The following is a 23,907-nucleotide window of genomic DNA, read 5'->3' on the forward strand; positions in this document are numbered from 1 at the left end:
ATTAAAGTCAACCACTTTCCTTGATTTTACAGGTAAACATATACATTTAATTTTATTCAAAACCAATTAATTAAAATTGACAAATGAGCCAAAATGAAAGCTGTATTAGTAAAGTTGAGCTCAAGTGGTATCCGGTTTGAGTTCGACTTGAGATTCCACTTGAGCTCGATCGAGTATGAAAATTCATGAGTTAAAATAATTTTTAAACAACTCGAACTCGAGCTCAACATCGATAATTTATATACAAAGATACACCCTTGGGTTTTTAAAAATCATTCTCTCATTAAATAAGTAACTTGTAAAAAAATCAAAGGTAAAAGCCAATTAAGATACTATCTAAAGTGATTAAAAAAAAATCATAATAATCAGTGTTCAAGCTCGATCAAAATAAACCTCGAGTCGAGGTTTGATTGAGCTCACTAGCAGCTCAACTATTTGTTCGGTCTACCCAAAAATATTAAAAAAATTTAAATATTTAATAAATTAATTTATATCAATTTGTAAAAACATCTCACAAAATATATTTATTTTTTAAAATAAAATAAAACCAATTATGTAGTAACTTGAGACTATGACGAAAAGTTAGGTATGTGAGAGTATATAAATGAATCCCTACAAATTCCAAGTGCAACGTGTGAACAAGTTCAGGTTAAGTACATAAAATCCACAGGAATACAAAAAACCGTAAATCTTATCAAGGTCACGCTTCTCAAGACACACACAGAAAACTTGGCCATTTATATTGCCAGTCCAAAATTTCCAACTTCCAAAATAAAAATCAAATATTTTAATCAGCAATATTTCTTTTTATATTTTAATAATTCTTTTGTGATACGATATCATATATTTTTATTTATAAGTTCATCAAACATGTTTATATTTACAATAACAAATAATATTTTTAACATAAAAAGTAATAATTTTTTTATAAGTAATCACAAAAGAGTATGTCTCTTGTGAGACGGTCTCACGAATTTTTATCTGTGAGACGGGTCAATCATACCGATATTCACAATAAAAAGTAATACTTTTAACATAAAAGTAATGTTTTTTCATGAATGACTCAAATAAGATATTTGTCTCACAAAATATGACCCGTGAGACCGTTTCAATGTTTTTGCCATCACAAAATTGATCGTCTAACAAAAGTTTGTGTTTATATTTTACTTACATAATCAAAAAAATCTTTTGCTACATATTTTGATAATTGGTTTCATAAGATGGATGTATACACCGGGAGAGTCCTGTTTTCGCAAACAAAGCACACACTGGACCCATATATTTAATTTCTCAAAGAAGTTAAAAAAAACGAAACTTCTAATTTGTTTTTGCTTGTAGAATATGTATTTATTAATTGATTTAAAAAAAAAAATAGAACAGTTACGCTTGGATTTTAGAAATGATTATATACCGAAGAATATTTTGAAAATATCTAATTCTTCATATTCGATCTCCATATTTATCCAATAATTTCTCTATATAAGATTCAAAATCAAAATCAAAATCAAAAACATATAACTCAGCTTTATCCGATACAAATTGTTTGAAACTGAACAAACATTTTTAAAAAAAATTAAATATAAAAATTTTAAAAATTCTATAAATTTTTTAACCACATTCAAAAACATCATTTTTTAAAAAAACGAGCCAGTAAACGACCGTCCAACACTTAAACATTGTTTAGATAATCATAGACGACTGACTTTTAGAACAATGATTATTGATGTCTACATTTTTGTAATATTCATCGGTGTGGGATATTTATAAAATTTTAGAATTAGAACGTAATGTAATAATGAAATATATTTAATATTTATACAGATTTCCTCTGGCATTAGAAATTCTGCATTGGCAGTAGAAAAGACCATTAAGATAAGAAGCCTCCACTCTGCCGAGTCGCCCGCTCTCATCATTTTTCTCATAATTTCATTCCTTCCTACACCGCCAAATATTTGTCCGCTTCCATTTTTCCTATGGCGCTGCTGCTTCGGAGTCGGGTCTTGAAATCCGGCGTGGTCAGAGGCGGAGCAGCTCGATCCATGTCCACGGCGTGGTGGCGCCACGTGGAGCCAGCTCCTAAAGATCCGATATTAGGTGTCACCGAAGCCTTTCTCGCCGATCCTAGTCCAAACAAAGTCAACGTCGGAGTTGTGAGTATATACATATTCATTTTGCACACACATGTGAAAGATGTAAATTTAGTATTTAAATCGGATGAATAAATTCATTGTTAATTTTAAATTTCGACGATTTTTTAATAATTTTTATTCGTTGCCGAAGGGTGCATATCGTGATGATAATGGGAAACCCGTGGTGCTGGAGTGCGTCAGAGAGGCGGAGCGGAGAATTTCCGGCAGTATGAACATGTGAGCGTATTTTATATGACTTTCGAATGATATTCGCTCACCATAGAAATTAAGTAGAAAAGAAACGATTTTATTTATTTATTTATTTTTATTCATTTTCGATTCTTTCAATTCGGCACAGTACAAATTATGTATATCGATAATAAATGCTATTTGTTGGCACTTACCTGTATACATTTAAGTCACGTTGTTTGTTTGGTGGTAATAAATGGAAAATTAATTTTTTTTTTTTTTTTGAAAAAAACTTGTACTGAAAATTGTAATGAGTATCTAATTTTATTTTCTGAAAGATACATTTTTTACTTCATATATGATATATGTGTGATTTTCAAGAATATTGAGTAATTTGTTGTATATTATAAATTTTTTTTAATAGCATATAAATCTTATTTGGTTAGATACAATAATAAAAAAAAAATTAGGGAGTGATTGAAAGGTTAATTCTAAAAATAAATCACTGTAAAGATGGAAAAACAGTAACATGTTACTGTTGGTTATCCAACATCGGTTGGATAAAATACCTGGGAATTGGATATATGGACATAGACAATCCTCCCTCTTGAGCTAGCTTTTGGGGTTGAGTTAGGTCAAAGTCTCAATCTTAACAGTTACGAGTGAAAACCAGAGTATAATATTTTATTTTTTGGGAAAACAAAGAAAATTGATTAGAAAATACCCTTAGAGCATTACTCTAAAGATGCATCGAACGATCTACGTGAATTGAGGTCCGCATAAAAAATAATGGATCCCACATGTAAGAGCAAATGTGAATCAATGGATATACTCAACCCAGAGGGAGATATCTTTGTGTGACTTTCAAAACATTTATTTTCTAACTGCAGGCTGTATTGTGGTCCTATCATCTAAATACATTCTCCTTTCCACTCACACTTCTTTTTGAGCACCTTGTAAAAATGGATTCCTCTAAAGTGGTTTTGGAATGTTATCCATATCTTTAGAGAAAGTTGGTGAGAAGGTGGGGTGGCATCAGTCATCCCCTTGACTCTAAAAATTTTACATGTGAGAAAGTTGATGGAAATTATGTGTTTAAGCACAAAATTCTGAAAAATAATTTGAGCGGATTTGTGAATCAACTACCAAAATCTATACTATCTATAAATATATGAGTTCCAATTGTGAATTTACTTAGTTACCCTTTCACTCATCATTACTTCATTAATGTTATACTTAGTTACCCTTTCACTCACCATTACTTCATTAATGTTTTATTTAATTATTTATTTAAGTGAAATATGAGTTTGAATTGTTAATTTACTTAGTTACTCTTTCATTCACCATTACTTCATTAATGTTTTATTTATTTATTTAGGTGACTTTTCAACTTTCTGATATAAAGATTGATATTGAAAATAAAAATAACTTTATTTCATTATTTTAGTTGAATCAACCACAAATATTACAAACACATTAATATGATACTTTATTTTATTTTTAATTTCATAAATTGTGATATTTAATTAATGTCTTAATACACATATCAAACTTACATTTTTCTACAAGCGTCATTGAAAACATGTCAGAAAATGTCATTTTTTATGGTACTTTTCCAATGAAAATAGGAATTGAGACCATGTAGATTCTATATGCTCTTTTGCAAATTTTTCTTATATTTTATTAGTCGTATAATTTGATTAGTTTTATTTATTTCAACTAGACAGAGAAATTAATAATAAATTATGTCATTTTTTATGGTACCTTTCCAATGAAAATGGACATTGAGACCATTTAGATTCCATATGCTCTTTTGCAAATTTTTTTTATATTTTATTTGTTGTATAATTTGATTAGTTTGATTTATTTCAACTAGACAGAAAAATTAATGATAAATTAAAAAAAACGAAAATTACTTTCTACTTTTGTATTAAATTTATTAGATAATCCTTATAATTTTTTAACGAAGATAATTCTTTTAATAATATGAATTATTGTGATAATTTATTTTAATTCATTATAAATTAATTTTTTAACTTTGTATTACTTATTATTTTATTTATATATTTGTTTTACTACACATATTTATTTGATTGATATTATTTACAAAATTTATTTGCCATGAAATATTAATCATCAATATTAATTTACAAATGATCCATCCTGATATAAAATTAACTATCTATAATATGTATTATAAAAAAACAGAGAAAGTTAAACAAAATCCGCAAGGGGTTAAAAGTTAGCAAATCTATATATCTATAAATATATGAGTTTGATTTGTGAATTTTCTTAGTTACACTTTTACACACCATTACTTAATTAATGTTTCATTTATTTATTTAGGTGAATTTTTAATTTTCTGATTTAAGGATTGATATGGAAAATGAGAATGACATTATTTCATTATTTTAGTTGAATTGACGAAAAATATTACAAATACATTAGTGTGACACTTTTTTATATTTTTAATTTAATAAATTGTGATATTTAATTAATGTCTCAATATATATCTCAAGCTTATACTTTTCTACAAGTGTTATAAAAACCATGCGAGAAAATGTCATTTTTCTTATGGTTTTTTCCAATTTTGAGAACATGCAGATTCTATATGCTTTTTTGCAAAATTTTCTAATATTTTATTTGCAATATAATTTGATTATTTTGAATTATTTCAACTTTATTCATAGAAAAAAAAATTAATAAGAAATTAAAAATNTTTAATTTAATAAATTGTGATATTTAATTAATGTCTCAATATATATCTCAAGCTTATACTTTTCTACAAGTGTTATAAAAACCATGCGAGAAAATGTCATTTTTCTTATGGTTTTTTCCAATTTTGAGAACATGCAGATTCTATATGCTTTTTTGCAAAATTTTCTAATATTTTATTTGCAATATAATTTGATTATTTTGAATTATTTCAACTTTATTCATAGAAAAAAAAATTAATAAGAAATTAAAAATAATGAAAATTACTTTATACTTTTGTATTAAATTTATCAGATAATCCTTATAATTTTTTAAATTAAGATAATCCTTATAATAAATATGAATTACAGTGCTAATTTATTATCATTTGTTAGAAATTAAATTTTTTATATATGATATTTATAAACTAAATGTTACGTATATGTGTTTTACTACACATATTTATTTGATTGATATTATTTTAAAATTTTATTTAACATAAAATTATTAATCATCAATATTAATTTTCAGATTATCCATTCTGATATAAACTAATTAAGTATAATATCTATTCTAAAAAAGAAGAAAGTTAACAAAATTCGCAAGGAGTTAAAAGTCAGCAAAAATAAAATAGATATTTAACTTAATAACAAGTTTAGGGGTTTTATTTTAATATCATTATGATAATTTAGTTAATTAAGAGAATTTTATTTGACAACCGCTATATGCACTTCATTTAAATATATTGTGATTTTCGTTTTAGTAATATTCACTATTCTATTAATTATATTTTTAATTTTTTTCCATTGTGAATAATATTTGGATGAAAAATATCTTTGTTAATTTGATAGAGCTACCATTATGTTATAATCACGCGAATTAAAAAATGTTATATAAATAAATGAATATATTTGATTTATCGTCATCATGTATTTTTATTTATTGTGTTTTGATATATTTAGATTAATAAATACTCATAAACAATATGTTATTCAAACGATTTTAAAAATTATCTAAATCTCGTTATTATATTTTTCATTATTAGTCACCTACGTGCATCGCACGTAATCATTCCTAGTACTTCTAAAAAGCGAAGTTTATGTTGTGCGCAGATGATGATATTATATCGATTTTCTCAGTATCTATATTCGATAAATGAGAAATTACTACATAAGTTAACCATTTGAAAGTGTTGATATAATTGACTTTAAATATGGATGAGAGTGGAAGAGCCGCCCACGGAAGAAAAATGGGATAGGGAATCCACCTTAATCACTAGTGGGGGGATTACCTTTTTAAGGAGAATTTGCCAACATTTACTTATATGTTTATGCTAGCCATAGCTCACAGCCTGGAGATATAGACATTTACTTTTTCTATTTTCTAAGAAAAGTAAAAATATAATTCCTGGAGATTATATTGTAATAAATTATTAATAATAAAGATTCTCTCTGTTTGATGCATGCATTGGATTGTGGGTTCTTGATCTCCTAGTTGGCAGAATGTTGAAATGATCAAATCACATTTTCTTGTTCTTATTTTATTACTTATTCTTTGTGAGACAACCTGGTTAATGCAGTAATTCACTGCATTTCACCTATCCTCGAGATTTAAATATGTACGAGTATGGTCCTAGAGTTACCAAAGTAAGCTAGTTTAATTTAGCTTTTGTCAAAGTTTTGTTTATATTTGTTTTGGAGGCGGTTCTCTGGTTCTGGCCAAAGCCCAAAATGGGACTTTTGGAATTTCAGTGGAAAATTTCGCTTTCGAATGTTTTACGGAACATTCACGGAACCATAAGAGAAGACCTTCATCTTTCCAAACAAATATATCATTACTGATTACACACACAATATAAAAGTTACCAGTATGATATACTGATCTTTTTATGGTACTTGGAGAATTATGGGGTCAAAAGACCACCGATATAAAAATGGATAAGAGATTGCGTGAGACGGAAATCTTAAAATAACTCTTAAGGCTTTTGCCATTTTCAATGTTCATTACACCGTAACCTTATATTTGAACTCTGGATAGACCAATATTTTTCACTGCTGATTTTATCTAAAGTGAGAACTTAATGCTATGTGTTCGAATAATTTAATTGGATAACATGTTTTTTTTATTTATTTTATCATTCAGTGTTAATCTGAACTGTAAGAATTATAATTTTAAAAGCGATAAAGCCTTGATTCAGGGAGTACCTTCCCATGGGAGGAAGTGTAAAAATGGTGGACGAGACTTTGAAGCTGGCTTACGGGGAAAATTCTGACTTGATTAAAGATAGACGAATTGCTGCTGTACAAGCTCTCTCTGGGACTGGTGCATGCAGGCTCTTTGCAGACTTTCAAAAACGTTTTTCCCCTGATTCACAAGTATATATTCCAGTTCCCACCTGGGCCAAGTTAGTATTATTTTCATATGAGCTGTTTCCTATGTGCTTCATGTACATGGAGTACTAACGTTTGAAATTCGATTCTACCTTATACATTTCTCTTTAAAACTCCTGTTTTTTCAATCTATTAGTTAATGACTTTGGTATTATGCAGTCATCACAACATCTGGAGAGATGCCGATGTTCCCCAGAGAACGTTCCGTTATTATCATCCAGAATCAAGGGGTTTGGACTTTGCTTCAATGATTGATGACATAAAGGTATGCCGGTCACTTGGATAACCTGGAGTTACTGAGTTTATGGGTGTAATTCTATAAACTTTATTGGCTCAGAATGCACCAAATGGATCATTCTTCCTGCTTCACGCTTGTGCTCATAACCCAACTGGAGTTGACCCTTCTGAAGAACAGTGGAAGGAAATCTCGTACCAATTTAAGGTTACATCTTCTTTTCTTTTTGTTTCTGTTGATGATGTCAACTGGCAAATGCTTAAATTGTCACATTATTGATATTGCGGACAAACAATTGTCCACCTTGATGTAGCTATCAAATCATGAGTTTGGATGGTTTAAAATATTTGAAGTGCATCGATATCACTAGCTATAGGTATTGGTATGATGGCAATTGTTTAATTCTACATTTTGCATAGAGCTTAAGTCGTGTGTGTAACTCTCATGAGTTGCAAGCCGGTGCAATTATTGGAAGAGGGTTGATGAGGTGCAATAATTATCATAGTTGCTAAAGAGCTCAGTTGTACTGTCATCACACTAGCCGTAACTTTGGTATAACGACAAAAGAATGACCCAAATATTACTATATATCGAGAAATCAGATTATGATGATACTGTTTGTTACCTTCAGGTTAAAGGACATTATGCCTTATTTGACATGGCCTATCAAGGTTTTGCTAGCGGTGATCCAGAAAGGGATGCAAAGTCCATTCGAATTTTTCTTGAGGATGGCCATATGATTGGATGTGCTCAATCTTATGCAAAGAACATGGGACTCTATGGCCAGAGAGTCGGTTGCTTGAGGTAAATGTTTAAGATTTTTTTATTTAAAAAAAACCTTTAAAACATCCATCTTCGTCTCTTCGCTCTTTTTCATGATTATTTCTTAATCAACTCTCTAGCGTGGTTTGTGAGGATGAAAAACAAGCTGTAGCAGTGAAAAGCCAGTTGCAGCAGCTTGCAAGGCCGATGTACAGTAATCCACCCGTCCATGGCGCCCTAATCGTTTCCACAATTCTCGGTGATCCAGACTTGAAAAAATTATGGCTGAAGGAAGTAAAAGTAATTTAACTCATCTTCTTCTTTAGTATTCTGTTGACCAGCTAATTCTTGGAGATAATAGAAGCAAGCTGTTTTCCGAGTTTTCTTTTGCTTGTGAAGTTTCCTCTAGCAAATATCAAATTATTTTGGAGGTTATTTGATTTGTGCAATTGATGGTAGAAAAGGGGAACTGAAGTAAGGTTTAGTACTTTTTTCAACAACGAATCTGTTGTATACTCTTGTTGAATAAATAAAATTTTGAACAAAGCATAGAACCAAATCATTCAATTTCCAGAGAAAAAATGTGATCTTCCATTATTCATACTCGTCTAAGTTCTTTATCAGTGCATGATTGTCAATTTGTTTCTTTCTCTCCAGGGAATGGCTGATAGGATAATTGGAATGAGAACTGCACTGAGAGAGAATCTTGAGAACTTGGGTTCCCCCCTTTCGTGGGAGCATATAACCAAGCAGGTCCTGCTACCTCTCCTTTGTTTCACTAGTAAACATTTTCAATTTCCACCATATAAGAAGTTTATAATTATGATTCATGGCTTTTGTGAGCAGATAGGCATGTTTTGCTATAGTGGGATGACACCAGAACAAGTCGATCGCCTGACAAGTGAATTTCACATTTACTTGACCCGCAACGGGCGCATTAGGTAAGCAAGAGCTTCTAACAGATTTCCGGCACTTTGGCATAGCATTCGAGACAAACCCGATAGGATAATAGGAAGTTCCACTTCACCAAAGAATAAAATACAGTCAAATTTATTGAATATAAGTCTCGGCCCTATCGAAAAACAGTCGTTCTACGGTATTCTAAGGCTGATTATTTATGCAGTATGGCTGGGGTGACGACGGGAAATGTTGGTTACTTGGCCGACGCTATACACAAGGTCACGAAATCAGGTTAGGGACTCAGTAGCCCGTGTACCATATATATATCGCTTATATAAATACAGAGAGGTACTTTTTTGGCCGATATTTGAACTCCCCGGGGATAAATGGGTGAGTTTCACTTCGTTAATAACGTGTAGACACACGAAGCAAGAGATGACATTAACTTTTTCTTGGTCAGATACCATATTTTCAATCTGCCCATCTGTCCTGAAATTATGTATGGGTTATTTGTTGAATCTATCAAAAAATTAGATGATTAATCACAACTGCACACATCCCCAGGAGATGGTGGAATTGATCCATTCTTATTTTCCAATACAAGTATTGTTAATTTGCAAAAAAAAAAAAACTGTCACTGTAATAATGTATTTATTTTGTTATATTTTATAGATAATTTTGCATATCTATATGCCTTTATCAATAAATANATATGTATATAATCAAAATTATAATTTTTCATATATTTTGAAAAATACATGATCGATTGATGTTTGGATGAAATGTAATTTAGAAAATAATTAATTAGAAGGCTCAAAGATTTACAAAAAAAATTATGAACTCCTACATGTCTTTGAAAAAAAATATAAAATAAGATATTTTTGGCTATTATATTTGAATATTTTTAGAGAAAAAGAATAAAAAAAATAATCGTGCTTGATAAATCATTATTTATGAATGCTCTTCTCTCTCTAGATAGGACATTAATTTTTGTTTGAAGTTTTAAAATGAGAAATTATAAGAAGAAATAACAATATTGTTAATTCACCAATGCATTTCATTGATGAGTAAGTCTCTTGGGATATTGATGAGTAAATCAAATTTATTTTATGAGATGATTTTATTTATGTTTGATGAGTTAACTCGATTCATATATATAATAAAAAATAATATTTTTTATATAAAAATTAAAATTAAAATAATGTATCAGTTTTATCCTCAAAAAAAAATTTAAAATTTCTCATGGTTCGGAACTTGTAGATTCGTTTCAAAAAATTAATTCGTGAGACGGTCTGTTTATTCATTAATACCATAACATCCCGATAAACTTTGTATTTGTATCTTGAAAGAGAAAAGAAACTAATTAAGTATCAACACAACATAAAATTATTTCATTCTCGACAATTAAATTTTTTTAACTAATTGACAGCTCTACAGTTCCTTCTAATCTCGCCATTATTAGGCCCTGTAGGCTGTAAGCGGGCTTATGTTCCCCATCCTCACCATCGCGGCAGCAAAATCGTTCCTGAAAGCAACAGCGTTGTTGCTGTAAAGCCTAACCAGAGCATCCTGCGACCCTTGTTGAACAGCTCCTGGTCCGAGTGAAGAAGCCCACGTCGCGTCAGCAGGTTGGTGTAATAACTGTTGTCAAACCGATTTGGCGTGCCAGCATTGAGGGGTGCCAGGTTGGTGTCGCCGCCGGAAGCGGGGCAGATGCCTCGGCGATTGGCGGCGAAGGTGGGGTTGATGTTCGTGTCGTTGTAGAGACGGGGGCGGAAGGTTGAGCACTGGGCGAAGCCGAAAGTGTGGCCGCCGGAGAGGGCCACCATATCTCGGGCGCTGAGGCCTTTGGCGGCGAACATGGAGATGAGGGTGGAGAGACTGGAGAATGGGGAAGGGATTTCGGAGTTGGCTCCGCTCAAGCTTGCGGTTCTTGCGTCCCTTCTGCCCAGTGGGACTACCCATGACGGACCTCCGAGCTGCAGCATTCCAAATTATTGAGACTTGATAATTTTTTAAACAAATAAATTATATAATAAAAATATTTCAATTAGGCTAACGATAAAACTTTTGGTTCGGTAGTGAGAATTGGTCACTCAAAAATATATTTACAAAAATTTATGTTCTTTCACAGAAGCTATGATTGCATGCATGGGGATTTTAGTAAATTAATTAGTAGATTCAAATAAAATCCAAGGGGATGGATATTGCACCAAGAAAACACCCTCTCTAGCAGCCAGGGCCAAGATATCTGCACATGAAACTGTGCCATTGCAAGCAGCATCGACTCGAGTTTTGATAGTTTCTATCACATCGAATCCTCTGACTGAATTCTGGTTAGGGAATGCATTCTTTTCGCCCGTGAACGTCGATGTATCGTCTAGCAAGTTCCCTCCGTCACACCCCTATTCAACGCGAACAACGTAAATACAATATATCTATACTAGCTATATTATGAAATATCATTTTTAGATCTATTAGATATTCTATATTTTTATCAAATAAGTACTTGATATTTAATTTAATTGGATTAGTTGATTGAATAATGTCGGATGAATTTAGAAAATTTTAATTTATTTGAATGGAAAAACACGAGGAAAGACAAGGAAGTAATGCTTTGTGGTGTTATAAAAAATCAATTTAATTCTCACTAATTTACAAAATACTACTTAATTGGACGCATGCATCAAAATATGAGTTCTTTATATATTAAATATTTATGAAACCTATATATTTTACGACATATATATACTACATATCAATGTTTTTCAATCTAATTAAATAGATAAAAATATGAAAACAAATGTTGGATTATTTAGTTTTGGCCAGCAAAAAATATACCGCACCTTATTGCACTTTGTTGAAAAAATACATCTAAAAATTTTATATAATAAAACAAAAAAGCAATGAAAAAATAATCTTTAGATAGATGAGGAAATTCAGAGGGTAGGGCAGATCATATTTAAATTTGAAACCTTTTTTCTTTTTCTTTCTTTTTTTTTGGTCAACCAATTAATTGCATGGCAGGACTGGCCGACCGGCTCGCCATCGGACGGACTAGAAATCTCCAACTCAACTCGAAGAGGGTTGCGAGTTAAGCGGATCAGCCTACGAGTCGGTACACAAAAAATAAAAAAATAAAAAAAATCATTATAATTAATTGAAATTTTCATTTCATAAATATTTATAAAAAAAAAACATCAATAAAATTCATAATTATTGATTTCATACGTCTACATTTTGTACAAAATAATTAATACAAAAAAATTAACAGCTTTCATTAAACTACAGTGAAATATGTTTGCACATCAATAAAAAGTAAAGTTACATGCATGACTAATTCCTAATTTTGATAAGCAGATGACGAAAATAAAAAATATAACAACTTATGTAAAAGTAAAATACACCGTAATTACATACAATTCTTAGTTTTAAATTAGTGAATAGTCACCTTTATTTCCCTCTTATAACTTAGAAGTTGCAGTCATTTCTAAATCAATTATTTTATATTTAATAATTTAAAGAGAAGTTAACGAGTTTTGCCTACTCCATTAATAATTTCTCTAAGTCTATTAATAAATGTATTGTTACCATAGAACAAATGATAAGATTACTGGAAAGCTCTAAAAAAAATCAATCTAAAAAGCAGAGGGAAAAAAATATACACCCCCGAAACTTATTCTATTATAGTAATTAATATTATATTATTATTTACTTAAGTTTTTAACTCTTATTAACTACAGTAAATTTCATTAAATTAAACATGAACTAATTCTTTAAAATATTTTATTATATTTAATTTATCAATAAAAAGTTGTAACAATTTAATTTTTATGAATTGGAGAATATAATTTTATAAATCAATGATTCAATACGCATATAATATTTTGTGAATATGAGCTCGATCTTTAAATATGTACATAAAAAAGTTCTAAGAACTTTTCAAAGTTAAGTTAAAATTTTTATAGAAACTTAAAATAAAAAGGATAAAAAAAATTCAATTGGAAGAGCGAAACAATTTGGATTCAGCATAAAATCTCGTTTTCAATACTCAATTGTAACGAGATCCTCGCAGTCCAAAAAAAAAAAAAAAATTTGGAAAAAATTACAAGAAAAGTTGGTCACATGAAGCAAACACTATTTATGACGTTAGATTAAAATACCAACACTTATAACACTAACTTCTTCCTGTGTTTCAACTTTCAATACCACATAGAAACTTAGGGGAAGGAAAAAGCATTTAAATGCAAGAGAAATATATTCTATCCATCTTGAAATCGAAATCTTGAATATTATGTTTCGTTTTTATCCACCAATGTTGGCTTAAACAAGTACCATGTCTTAGGAGATGGAGTTGGTATGAAAACTGGGGGCGTTTCCTGGCTTTGAAGGCTTGTGGTGCTTGACTAAAGGGACGAGTGACTGCACAACATCCACCATGAGAGGTCTGTAATCCGCCTCGGGTTGGACACACATGGCAGCAATGGCGGCGACTTGAATCACCTCTTTCATTGAGTACTGACCCTCTAGTGCTGGATCCATTATTTCACCTACTTTTTCTCTATCCGTCAGCCGGGGCAAGGCCTATTTTCCGAAACCAAGAACAAGAGACTCAAAATATACAATAATATATAAGAAGGAGCCAGGAAATCTCAGGAAGACTAAAAAGATTCGATTGTTGGCGTTGCCATTAATAAACCATGTTATGGATGTTTATGTTTACTAGTCCTCACTCAAAGGTATTGATGCAATTTATGTATAAGTTTAAAAAAAAAGGAGTAGAAATATTCTTGGCATGTCAACTGTTCTAGATATTACATCAAACATCACATGCAAGTAAAGATTGAGGTTATGTTGCTTTGCCAAAAAGTTATCAGTGTGGTTAATGATCCAACTTAATTAAATTAGATTGCAAATTAACACAAACATCATGTTTCAATCGTTGTCCAAATATCAGTAGCATGATAATTGTTGCCCCTTGCAAGTAAGTGTACATGCAAAAAAATGGATGCGAGTAGTACCCATGAAACAAGAACACCTTCCCCAGGAGGCCCCTTCATGTCTACTGGAACTCGGCCAGTTAGCAACTCAAGGAGCACAATTCCATAGCTATACACATCGGATTTTGTGGTCAGATGTCCAGTTAGAGCATATCTACCATAAAGTTTTCACAAACATCACACTTCCAAGTCATGAAAAACAACTTTGTTAGAATGAAAAGGGTACTTTAACGATGGTTCACAGTCTTACTCAGGTGCAACGTATCCCTGAGTGCCCAAGACTCGTGTAGAGACATGTCCACCAGCTTTCTCAGATCCAAGTTTTGCCAATCCGAAATCGGAAACTTTGGCATGAAAGTTTTCGTCAAGAAGGATATTGCTGCTTTTGAAATCGCGATGTATCACCGGAGGATTAACATGTTCATGCAGATACTCCAAACCTTTTGCTGCCTCTAAAGCTATCCGCAATCGAATGTCCCAGTTCAGTTTCGAAGAAGCGGTTTTAGAACCTGAAAGTTTTGTATGAATCAAAGTGCACATACAAAAATCCATCGACGAAAGACAAGTAGTATGAATCAAAGTGCATATACAAAAATCCATCCACAAAAGATACAAAAATCCATCCACAAAAGACAAGGACATCATCCATCTTCGATAAAATTCGTCACGTGTCACAATGGAGACACGAATAACCTCAGATTGGAACGGAAACTAAGTACTTACCATTAATGATGGGGTACAGATGTTCCTGCAGGCCTCCATTGGCCATGAACTCATAAACCAGCATTTTATGATTGCCTTCTGAGCAATACCCAACTAAAGGCAGCAAATACGGCGAACATAATCGACCCAACAACTCTACCTATCATTTCATGCAATGAAGAAACATCTAAACAACATAGTGGAACCTTAAATTTAACAGCATTTCGAAAAGGAAACTTCGGATATAAATTAGACCTCAACAGTAAATTCCTCTTCTCCCTGCTTCCCAGCTTGGTCCATCAGCTTAACCGCAACCTTTCTCCCATTTTGAAGAACTCCTTTGTATACTAAACCGAATGCACCGTGACCAACCACATAAGATTTCCCTAGTCCACCAGTGGCCAAATGCAGCTGCTTGAAAGTAAACACTTCAAGTCCTCTATCAGTAGTAACTTCAGCTTTAGCAACATTTCTAGTTTTGGGCTCATAATCAGTCCCTCCTAGAAAATAACACAAATTCAGTTCAAGAAACAGGAAATAATTTGGGAAACCTACTAAAATTTAATTTATCAGCAGGGGGTACTGGGAATTTCAAATGAGGTAAAAATGTCAATTTTCCTGGCTCGTTTCTAGGATTTTAGCGTAACTCTTGCTAATATCATATTATTTTAGTCAATTTCCACACCCCACATTCTTTGGCCAAAAAAAAAAATGAAGCACTAAAAATAAAAAAGGACCACAATGAAAACAGCCAAACAATCGTATATGTAACACAAATATTCTCGATTCTCACCTGAAACTTTCAAGAAGCACTGATGCAAATCACTAAAAATAACAATACGCATCTTATTTTCCCCACTGAAAACAACATTCCTGAGATTTTCCGGAGTTACCAAAACAGAAAAGACACCATATTTCTACCCACTACTTCAAAACGTAGAGAGCACATATATTTACAGTCAAGAATTGCTGACACAGAGTAAAAAAGTGTAAAGATGCCAACTTTTTCGTTGGGTGGTGAAGCGCTTGGAGAGTTTGTATCTTAGGTAGCAGTAGTAACTGAATGTCACAAGCAATGAAGCAACTGCAACTGATGCAATAACCAAGATTGCAGCCAACACTAAGTGCTCCTTTTTCTTGTAGTTATCATCAATTTCAGTTCCCATTAACCCAGAATGTATCAGGAAAATGGGGAGAACGATGTTGGGGAAGGAGAGAGAAGGAGACACAGAGTTGTCTTTTCAAGTTAAGTTTGAAGTGAAACAGGGATTCCAAACTTCCCATTCGCTGACAGTAACAATTATAATGTTTCAAAATATTAAATAACATGTTTCAAAATAAAATTAAATGAAAAACCTTAAAAAAAATTTGAAAATGAAATAATAAATTTTACACTTTGTTTCTACTTTTGCTTTTGTTGTCTTGGTCTGTGGCTCAAAACCTTGACGAATCATTCAAAGTCCCAAATCTAGAGAGAATCTTGAACGACCCACAAGCTCGTGGAATTTAAGAGCAGTATATAATTCTTAAAAAAAATATAATAAAAATACAAATTTATGAACTAAATATTAATTTCAACACTTATTTTAAAAGAACAAGCCTCGCATGTGAAGATACTCCAAAGATTTTAATGATTAGTCATTCAATGGGCAGAAATCTAATTGGTCAGAATCCAATTTTAAGTTTTAAAGTTTGATCATTATTTAATGCAACAATGGTAAGTAATTTGCTGCTTTTTTAATAAATAAAACTGATATATTGGATAATGACACACTCCAGACTTTAAGACACTTTGACGTAAGTGGATGATTGTATACAAGTATGCAGACAAAATATATGCTTCTCCCTTTTAAAGAATGCCCAAAAAAGTCCGATCTTACTCCAAAATAATGTAAAAATATCATATTTCAGAATTCTATTTCTCATTGAACTGAAAGTATAACACAAGATTCAGTTTGTTTTTCAAGAACATCTAGTGTGACTCGAACTTATGGTGAAAGACAATTACTTCATCCCCCGACTAATTGGTTGGACACATGAGATTTAGTAAAAAAATTGAATCAAAGTCGATTCCGGTTGTCATTGCAACTGTGATCGAGTGTATCGGTCTGCTGCCATAGACAAAGATTGTATTGAGATAGGGTACGATCGACCCATCTGCAAATTTTCAAGAACAAACCAAATTAATGGAGAAGCAAATAAAGAAAGTGTCGAAAAAATTTATGGCAGAAGAAATAAAATGCAAACATGAACGTCTTCAAAGCTTCGAGAATGTGCAGTTTCAGCCCTAAGAAAGACGCCTATCAACATATGGAAACGAAACGCGACTTGAAAACAATTTGCTGTGCTACTGAAAAACAGATGTAATCCGGATCATAGCTGAAACGGTTTTTTCCAAATTGTGTGTCTAGAACTTAATACGAACAACTAGCAGATTATTATGAGGCATATCATCTCAAAATATTCAAAAATACTAATGGGCAAACTATGGTAGCATTGGCAAGTGCAAGATTTCAGTTTTCTACGCTAAACTTGTTAAAACATTCTTATATCTTTGGTCAGGTGAATAATTTTATAGCAGCAAAAGAATAAAAAAGAAGTAGGAGATGAGCTCACCGTGCTGCAAATATGGAAAGAGTCTACATAACCAGCATACTTCGAACCTGCGGATAAGGCATATAAATTTTTTATAAACCAAGGAATATCAAAGCACCTCAGGAAACATTAAAGCTGAAATGCAATTACACTCTTAATTTACAACGTTCAGGCAAATATCTCATTTAGGTATACTTGCCAAAATCTGAAATTCTAGCAGCACAAACCCATTAGATGAGCCACAAATATCACTCAATTACCACGTGAAGAATATTTCCATTACAATATACGATTAGCAGACACGCAACAAAAAAAACCCACTAAATGCCTTTTATACGAAATAAATACAGGCACAAGCACTTCTGCTAATATTTACAGTCACCCGAATACTCCTCATCAGCCTAGAATAAATTGCCATTGAAAAAATAAATCAACCATGAAGCAACGAAATTTCGTGGGACAGCACACAAGAGAATCTTGTCCATCAGCATTTCTGAACCTGAAAATACCATGTATGATACTAAGAAATTTCTTCACGCGTGATTGTTATATTGTTGGCTGTCCAGAGTCATAACAGAAAGCAAGTCACTTTCATTATATAATAATTTTCACTAAAAAGGTTTTAGAACTGTTGATGCGATCAAGGATCCTCCTAAGAAGATGTGAGACCCGTTGGAGTTACCAGAAGGACCAATTACGAGGAAACAGAGCAAGAAGTTCAAAGAAACTCTTCAAAGATTCATGACGAGCTACCAAGAGCAAGACAATCAAATTTGGGGTCATTATAATGTCATTCAGTTGTTGAAAATGCAAGAAGAAAGCATCCATCCGCGCCCGGCGCACAAATCTAACTTATCAAGGTTTTTTCAATATTTGTGGCGTTTTGTCAATTATTTTCACACAGGTCGTAGTTTAGGAGTGAATACCACGCGTTACTTGTTTCAAAGATCGGGATAAAAAATAAACGGATCCTTTTTCGTTTATTGAATTGAGGGCGCGATTCACTTATATCGTGTTTGTTTTTCATGCGTTCGAGGTTTGATATCATTATCTGTACAGCAAGGACTGTTTATAACTGTGAATACATAAACATTATATTATACTCAAGCATGTACAGAATAATCTTTTAAAATTAAACATTCCCCATATCATGCAGATTAAAAATTTTCCATATCACCGCACCCTGATTTACCACATATTAGCCTGTTTCATTTCACGAAATTTTCTTTTATTACCAAATTCTGAATAATGAAACAACAAATATGAAATCAGCAACACTTACTCTTTTTTAAACCAGCAGGCTTTGAAAGTAAAAGAGCATTCACAAATGCACCAATATTTGCCCGTAAAGCATCCTCTGTAAAACTTAGCTGCAAGTAGGAAGTGAACATCAAGCGGATTCTTCAGTGCTCCATGAAACTCTTTGAAAATAAACCTGAAGCTAGCAAACATGATTATAGGTACAACAAACTATACCTTCCCCAGGCCTGCATGTACAATTGCAGTTTTATCTTTCTTGAAAATAATACTTTGCTCTTTTGCATCTTTGACTGCCCGAGATATATCATTAGTCACAGTACCTTTCTGCACTTTAAATTGCTTATGAGATTACCACCACCTATATGATACATAACAAGATAAATATTGATACCACTCACCTTTGCATCTGGCATCAATTGTTTCAGATTTCTTGACAACTGTGAAAATGGTAGAGATACTGGTCAAATGAAGAAGTCTAAACGAAAAACCAGGTATTTTAAAATCATAAAACCTTTTTCACGTGCTCCATCATGGATGGTGTAGCAACACATTTGTCAAAATCTACTTTGAGTTCTCCTGCATGCGAATTAAGGGTAAGTTCAGCTAGCTTATAAAAAGCTTGAAACAATAATTAAGAGTAGATAGTATTCAAATATTGAGAATGCGATTTTTGCATTAAATAAAAAAAGTCAAGTTATTTATAAAGTTTATACTGTGCCATTGAAGGAAAAAGAAGACCAATAATGAGCATGTCTGTTAAAGGTCTTTAAGATATTTCTGCACGAGGCTTCAAGGATGGTAAAATAAGATCAAATGTCAAAACAGTAAAATGCCAATAGCGAATGAATTTTGATTTTATGCTCACAAATGTATTGGGGAACAATAAAGATAATGATTCATCACCAGTTCGAATATTCTCCACAAGTTCTGGGCCACCAACAACATCTGCCCCAGCCTCTCGTGCCTCAGCTGCAGCAGCTCCTTCGGCAAAGGCAGCCACTCGATATGTCTAATATCAGACAAAGTGTTAAAGCAGTAAGATCATGACCCCTGAACTTCTATTTTAATGAATCATAGATTATACCTTTCCAAAACCATGCGGGAGCCGTACAAAACCACTCAGCTTCTGTAATCAACAAGAGACAGAAAGAGATGAACAAAATGTTCAAGTCTAACACTCAAAACATTGCAGAACTATCTGAATACACCAATTATCCTGGTATTAATACACCTATAAATCTCCTGGTGTTAACTAAAGGATTTTATCGATATGTTTCCAGGAGGAAACCAGAACAGCAAAATTAAATGTATCTTATCACGTGCTCAAAAATTAAAGACATGCTTCAGCACATGACTTTCAACAAATCAGAAATAAAACAAGGACAGCAATAATAACCAGGAAGCGCTTCCACGTTTTTCAATCTAGTAATCGCCGTTGACTGAACTGTAGATTTTAATTAGCTAATTATTTTACGAATTCATTACATCTTTGGCAGTGTGCAAATGAATAATTGACAATTTATTGACTTGAATAGTGCCAAATAAGGGCATGGGGATCTCCACTACTCTATCCTTAGCCCCAAATCTCAGATTCTCAATATGGTGGTTGAACTTAAGATCTTAGTCAATAAAATAACTTGGTAAAATGTATATCACATCTTTGGTTTTGCACTGATGATCGGGGCCAATTTAACAGTAGGATTAAATCCCATCCAAATATTAAAATAGAAGCACCTGGAATTGTGTCCACTTTAACAGTAATATTTAAACAAGGCTTTCGACATTACAAGAAGTTTATCAGAAATAACTTACAAAATAATCCATAAAAGATTCCAGAGTATGATAAAAAAAGAGTGCAGAATCTAAGTTTACGAGACGTTATATGTTTCACTGTGTAGGAATTTCATTACTCCCGCACCAAACTTTGCTTCATCGACCTTACATTCTTTAAACACTCTCACCCATACAATTTATACACAAATAACACTATCACGCGAGAAATAGTAAGTTTACAATCACTAACATTCAAGGGGAAAAGTAATTTTACTACCAGATGAACTAGATCTTACAAATAGCACAATACCAGTTAGTCTATGTGTTTTTAAAAAAATCTTCATAGAAAGATGGAACATTTAGTTTCAAGGATAATATCGCTCAAAAATAAAACTTTATAGTAAAGGACAAAAAAATTTGTCATGTTTCTTGGATGATAATGCTCTACACTACAAACTTTTGTTTTGTCTTATTCACACAATTATAATTGTCCTTCATGAAGAAAAAGTTACCAGATCAGTTCGACGCAAATCAGGGGTCATTTTTACATGTGCTTCCAAAGTTTCATCAAACGTCTTCCTCGAACTAGACTGTAACATTAATATAACACAACACGAAATGCGGTCAGTATCATTAAGGCTTCTGCAAAAACATAAGAGATAAAAAAAATTTTCAAGCATGCATTTTTTTTTCTTTGAAGAAGATATGCAAAGAAAATTATCATAACTACCTAAATTTAGTCATTCCAAAAGAGTTCATCATGGAAAGGTGGGAATCATTGTTAATCACAAGTTTAGTTCATCAAGGTGAAGCATTTCTTAAAGTAAAAGGTATGACAAGAATAATAATGTTACAGTTGGAAAGTATGGGAAAGAGAAATGCACATTGTTTGCATCAGATTTTAATAACAAAAACTTTCATTATTAAGATGTCAAGGTTGTAAAGGATACAACACACCAATTACAACCTTATTTTCCAACAATTCCAAACCAATTTATCTGTTAATTATGTACATATGAGAAAAGAACCTATAATGTAAGTTGTACAGCGTATGCCAAATAACTTCATAGATTACAAATCAGTTGACATTGAGGCTGACATATACTTTTTGTCCGAGACAATGTCCGGGTGGCACCAAAGGGAGTCTGAAGGAATGAATTTTCCTAGGCTTTTTTATAGGTAAATATATTACCTGATGTGAAAACATTCTCTCCGAGAACTCATTTTGAAACAGCTTTTAGTTTGACAAAAACCTAAAAGGAAAATAAAAAACTTAATAATTTTCCAGTCTCCTAGCATCATCCACAAATCGCATAGTTATTTGAACGCTATGTAAAGGATGTTGGATAACAATTGTTAACGTCAACCATGAACCGTGGATTCAAGTTTTTTGTTATGACCGGATGAATGACCATTTTTTATGTCAAAGAACCATGACTTAAAGTTTAAATTTGTATCCCAGGATACAATATCATACATATTATCAAATTCCATCATCTTGAACCAGACTAACAAATACAATGCTACCCAACATTGATGCCTAAATAAAAATTGACACAGATCCCATTAAATATAACTGTAAAGAAAGCTCGAAAAAAGTGACCTTGATGAGCTGAATCGCATCCTTCAGATCATAAATGACCTTGCTTTTCTTCTTACTGTCACCATCGTTTTTCTCCACCTTGATCAGTTTCGGAAGCGGCAAATTCTCCTCCTCTGCCACCCGACTTCTCAAAACCCCTGTTCTTCTCATAGCGTTCCACCTCTCATCATCAATCCTCCGTCTCTCCCTCTCCAACTCCTCATTTCCCGCCCCCCTCTCCTCTTCTTCCACCTTTATCCTGTCCTCTGGCAACGGGGCAACCCTACTTGGGTACGATACCGGGGCAATAACGGGGGCATCCTTCATATAACGCATTTCATCCCGGGTCCACGATCGGATCTCTGGGTTAACAAAACTCCTGGTATCCCGTGATGAGGATTGGGAATGGGATGGAGAGGAATCTGGCTGGGTTTCTGGGGGTGGGGGAGGTGCAGGTTTGGCCGGGTAGGAAATGGGTTGTATGGGTAGACGTTTCCGAATGTTGGGATTGGGAACTTCGGGAGAGGGTTGTTGGTTTGGAGATGGGTCGGGTTCGGATGAGAAGCGGCGGCCGAGAAAAGATAGTTGGCGAGTTGGAGGTTGATGGGAGAAGCAACGGCGGCGAGTATGGAAGAGTAAGAGTTTGAAGGTCGCCATAGCCGGTTGGGTTTTGGTTCACAGAGGAGCTGACCGTCCGAGGGGTTTTAGGATTTTAGTTTAATTAATTAATTAATAACTGATTGAGAAAGTGAAAAAATAATTTAATTTTTAAATAGAAACAAATGTCAAAAAATCAAAAAAAATTAACTTCTAATTAAACATTCTTTTAAGTGTATTTTTTAAAACAATTTTTATAATCAAATACTCTATTTTTTGAAAATTTGGATTTATTTAAGTGTTTTTTCAAGTCAAAATTTTTTTTATCCAAACTCGACTTAAATAAAACTAAAAAAAATCTTTAAAAAAAATATAATGGATTAATTGTGTCACAAAATTCAAATATAAAACAAAGTTTTGTAAGTTTAGTGTAGGGTTAAAGATTAAAGTTATAACTTTGTATATTGTAACCTAAAGTAATGACCTATATATTTTTGCACATCAAAATGAATCAGCTTAAATAATTGTAAGTTCAAAAGTTATAGAAAAAGCATTCATTATTAATTGAGTGGGTCTCATGTGAGACCGTCTCACGTATCCTAATCTGTGAGACGGGTCAACCTTACCGATATTCACAATAAAAAGTAATACTCTTAGCATAAAAAGTAATATTTTTTCATGTATGACCCAAATAAAAACCCGTCTCACAAAATATGACCCGTGAGACCGTCTCACACAAGTTTTTGCCTTATTAATTTATCATTACTAATAATGATGTGATAAAAACTAAATATCATATATACTTTAAAAAAAGTTATATTTTTTACATAATCTGTTTGAATTTTTTAATCTAAATTTTGAATCTAATCAATTTTTAAAGTTTGATTAATTCTAAAACCAATCAAAATTACCATCGGCTAAAAACCAATTCCGTGCAAACATTCATGAAGTACTAATGATCCTTGTGATTTTGTCTTATGATTTTAACTATTGAGTTGGATATTTGACTTTTGATTATGCGATGTGACAGAGGAGAACTTCTTTTTTGCTTTTCATTGATCTTTTTATTTTCAACTACCTACATACGTTTTACGCCTAA

General features: G+C 32.4%; 3 protein-coding genes, 1 long non-coding RNA gene and 1 pseudogene across 6 annotated transcripts; 2 read left to right on the plus strand and 3 right to left on the minus strand.

The window, feature by feature from the left end:
• Positions 1 to 1,860: 1,860 nt before the first annotated feature.
• Positions 1,861 to 9,854, plus strand: LOC140977728 (aspartate aminotransferase, mitochondrial). The gene is made up of 10 exons (XM_073442474.1): positions 1,861 to 2,150; positions 2,281 to 2,366; positions 7,210 to 7,416; positions 7,562 to 7,667; positions 7,740 to 7,844; positions 8,269 to 8,441; positions 8,540 to 8,699; positions 9,057 to 9,152; positions 9,246 to 9,340; positions 9,523 to 9,854. Exons 1-10 carry the CDS (start codon positions 1,974 to 1,976, stop codon positions 9,593 to 9,595), a joined length of 1,278 nt encoding a protein of 425 aa, XP_073298575.1. The 5' UTR covers positions 1,861 to 1,973; the 3' UTR covers positions 9,596 to 9,854.
• Positions 9,855 to 10,717: 863 nt separating this feature from the next.
• On the minus strand, positions 10,718 to 12,633 carry LOC140971070 (peroxidase 52-like; annotated as a pseudogene).
• A 759-nt stretch (positions 12,634 to 13,392) lies between these two features.
• Positions 13,393 to 16,305, minus strand: LOC140977739 (serine/threonine-protein kinase PBS1). Of its 3 annotated transcripts, none has more exons than XM_073442485.1 (6): positions 16,005 to 16,305; positions 15,257 to 15,501; positions 15,023 to 15,161; positions 14,550 to 14,808; positions 14,321 to 14,408; positions 13,393 to 13,883 (listed from the first exon to the last, which is right to left on the minus strand). In XM_073442485.1, exons 1-6 carry the CDS (start codon positions 16,165 to 16,167, stop codon positions 13,641 to 13,643), a joined length of 1,137 nt encoding a protein of 378 aa, XP_073298586.1. In that variant the 5' UTR covers positions 16,168 to 16,305; the 3' UTR covers positions 13,393 to 13,640. The 3 variants fall into 3 exon arrangements, with proteins under 3 accessions (XP_073298586.1, XP_073298591.1, XP_073298584.1); XM_073442490.1 differs by lacking the exon at positions 16,005 to 16,305 and adding an exon at positions 15,795 to 15,987 and having other exon boundaries at positions 13,395 to 13,883; positions 14,321 to 14,453; XM_073442483.1 differs by having other exon boundaries at positions 13,397 to 13,883; positions 14,321 to 14,453; positions 16,005 to 16,303.
• A 163-nt stretch (positions 16,306 to 16,468) lies between these two features.
• Positions 16,469 to 17,107, plus strand: LOC140977768 (uncharacterized). The gene is made up of 2 exons (XR_012175433.1): positions 16,469 to 16,718; positions 16,871 to 17,107. It is a non-coding gene; the product is annotated as an uncharacterized lncRNA (long non-coding RNA).
• LOC140977758 (uncharacterized) lies at positions 16,907 to 22,925 on the minus strand. The gene is made up of 10 exons (XM_073442496.1): positions 22,233 to 22,925; positions 21,142 to 21,219; positions 19,941 to 19,982; positions 19,760 to 19,865; positions 19,368 to 19,432; positions 19,255 to 19,293; positions 19,073 to 19,180; positions 18,879 to 18,966; positions 17,618 to 17,664; positions 16,907 to 17,158 (listed from the first exon to the last, which is right to left on the minus strand). The coding sequence occupies exons 1-10, from the start codon at positions 22,866 to 22,868 to the stop codon at positions 17,081 to 17,083; spliced, it is 1,287 nt and encodes a 428-aa protein (XP_073298597.1). The 5' UTR covers positions 22,869 to 22,925; the 3' UTR covers positions 16,907 to 17,080.
• Between the last annotated feature and the right edge of the window lie 982 nt (positions 22,926 to 23,907).

Source organism: Primulina huaijiensis, chromosome 1, assembly GCF_012295235.1.
Source record: "Primulina huaijiensis isolate GDHJ02 chromosome 1, ASM1229523v2, whole genome shotgun sequence".
Classification (NCBI taxonomy): Eukaryota; Viridiplantae; Streptophyta; class Magnoliopsida; order Lamiales; family Gesneriaceae; genus Primulina; species Primulina huaijiensis.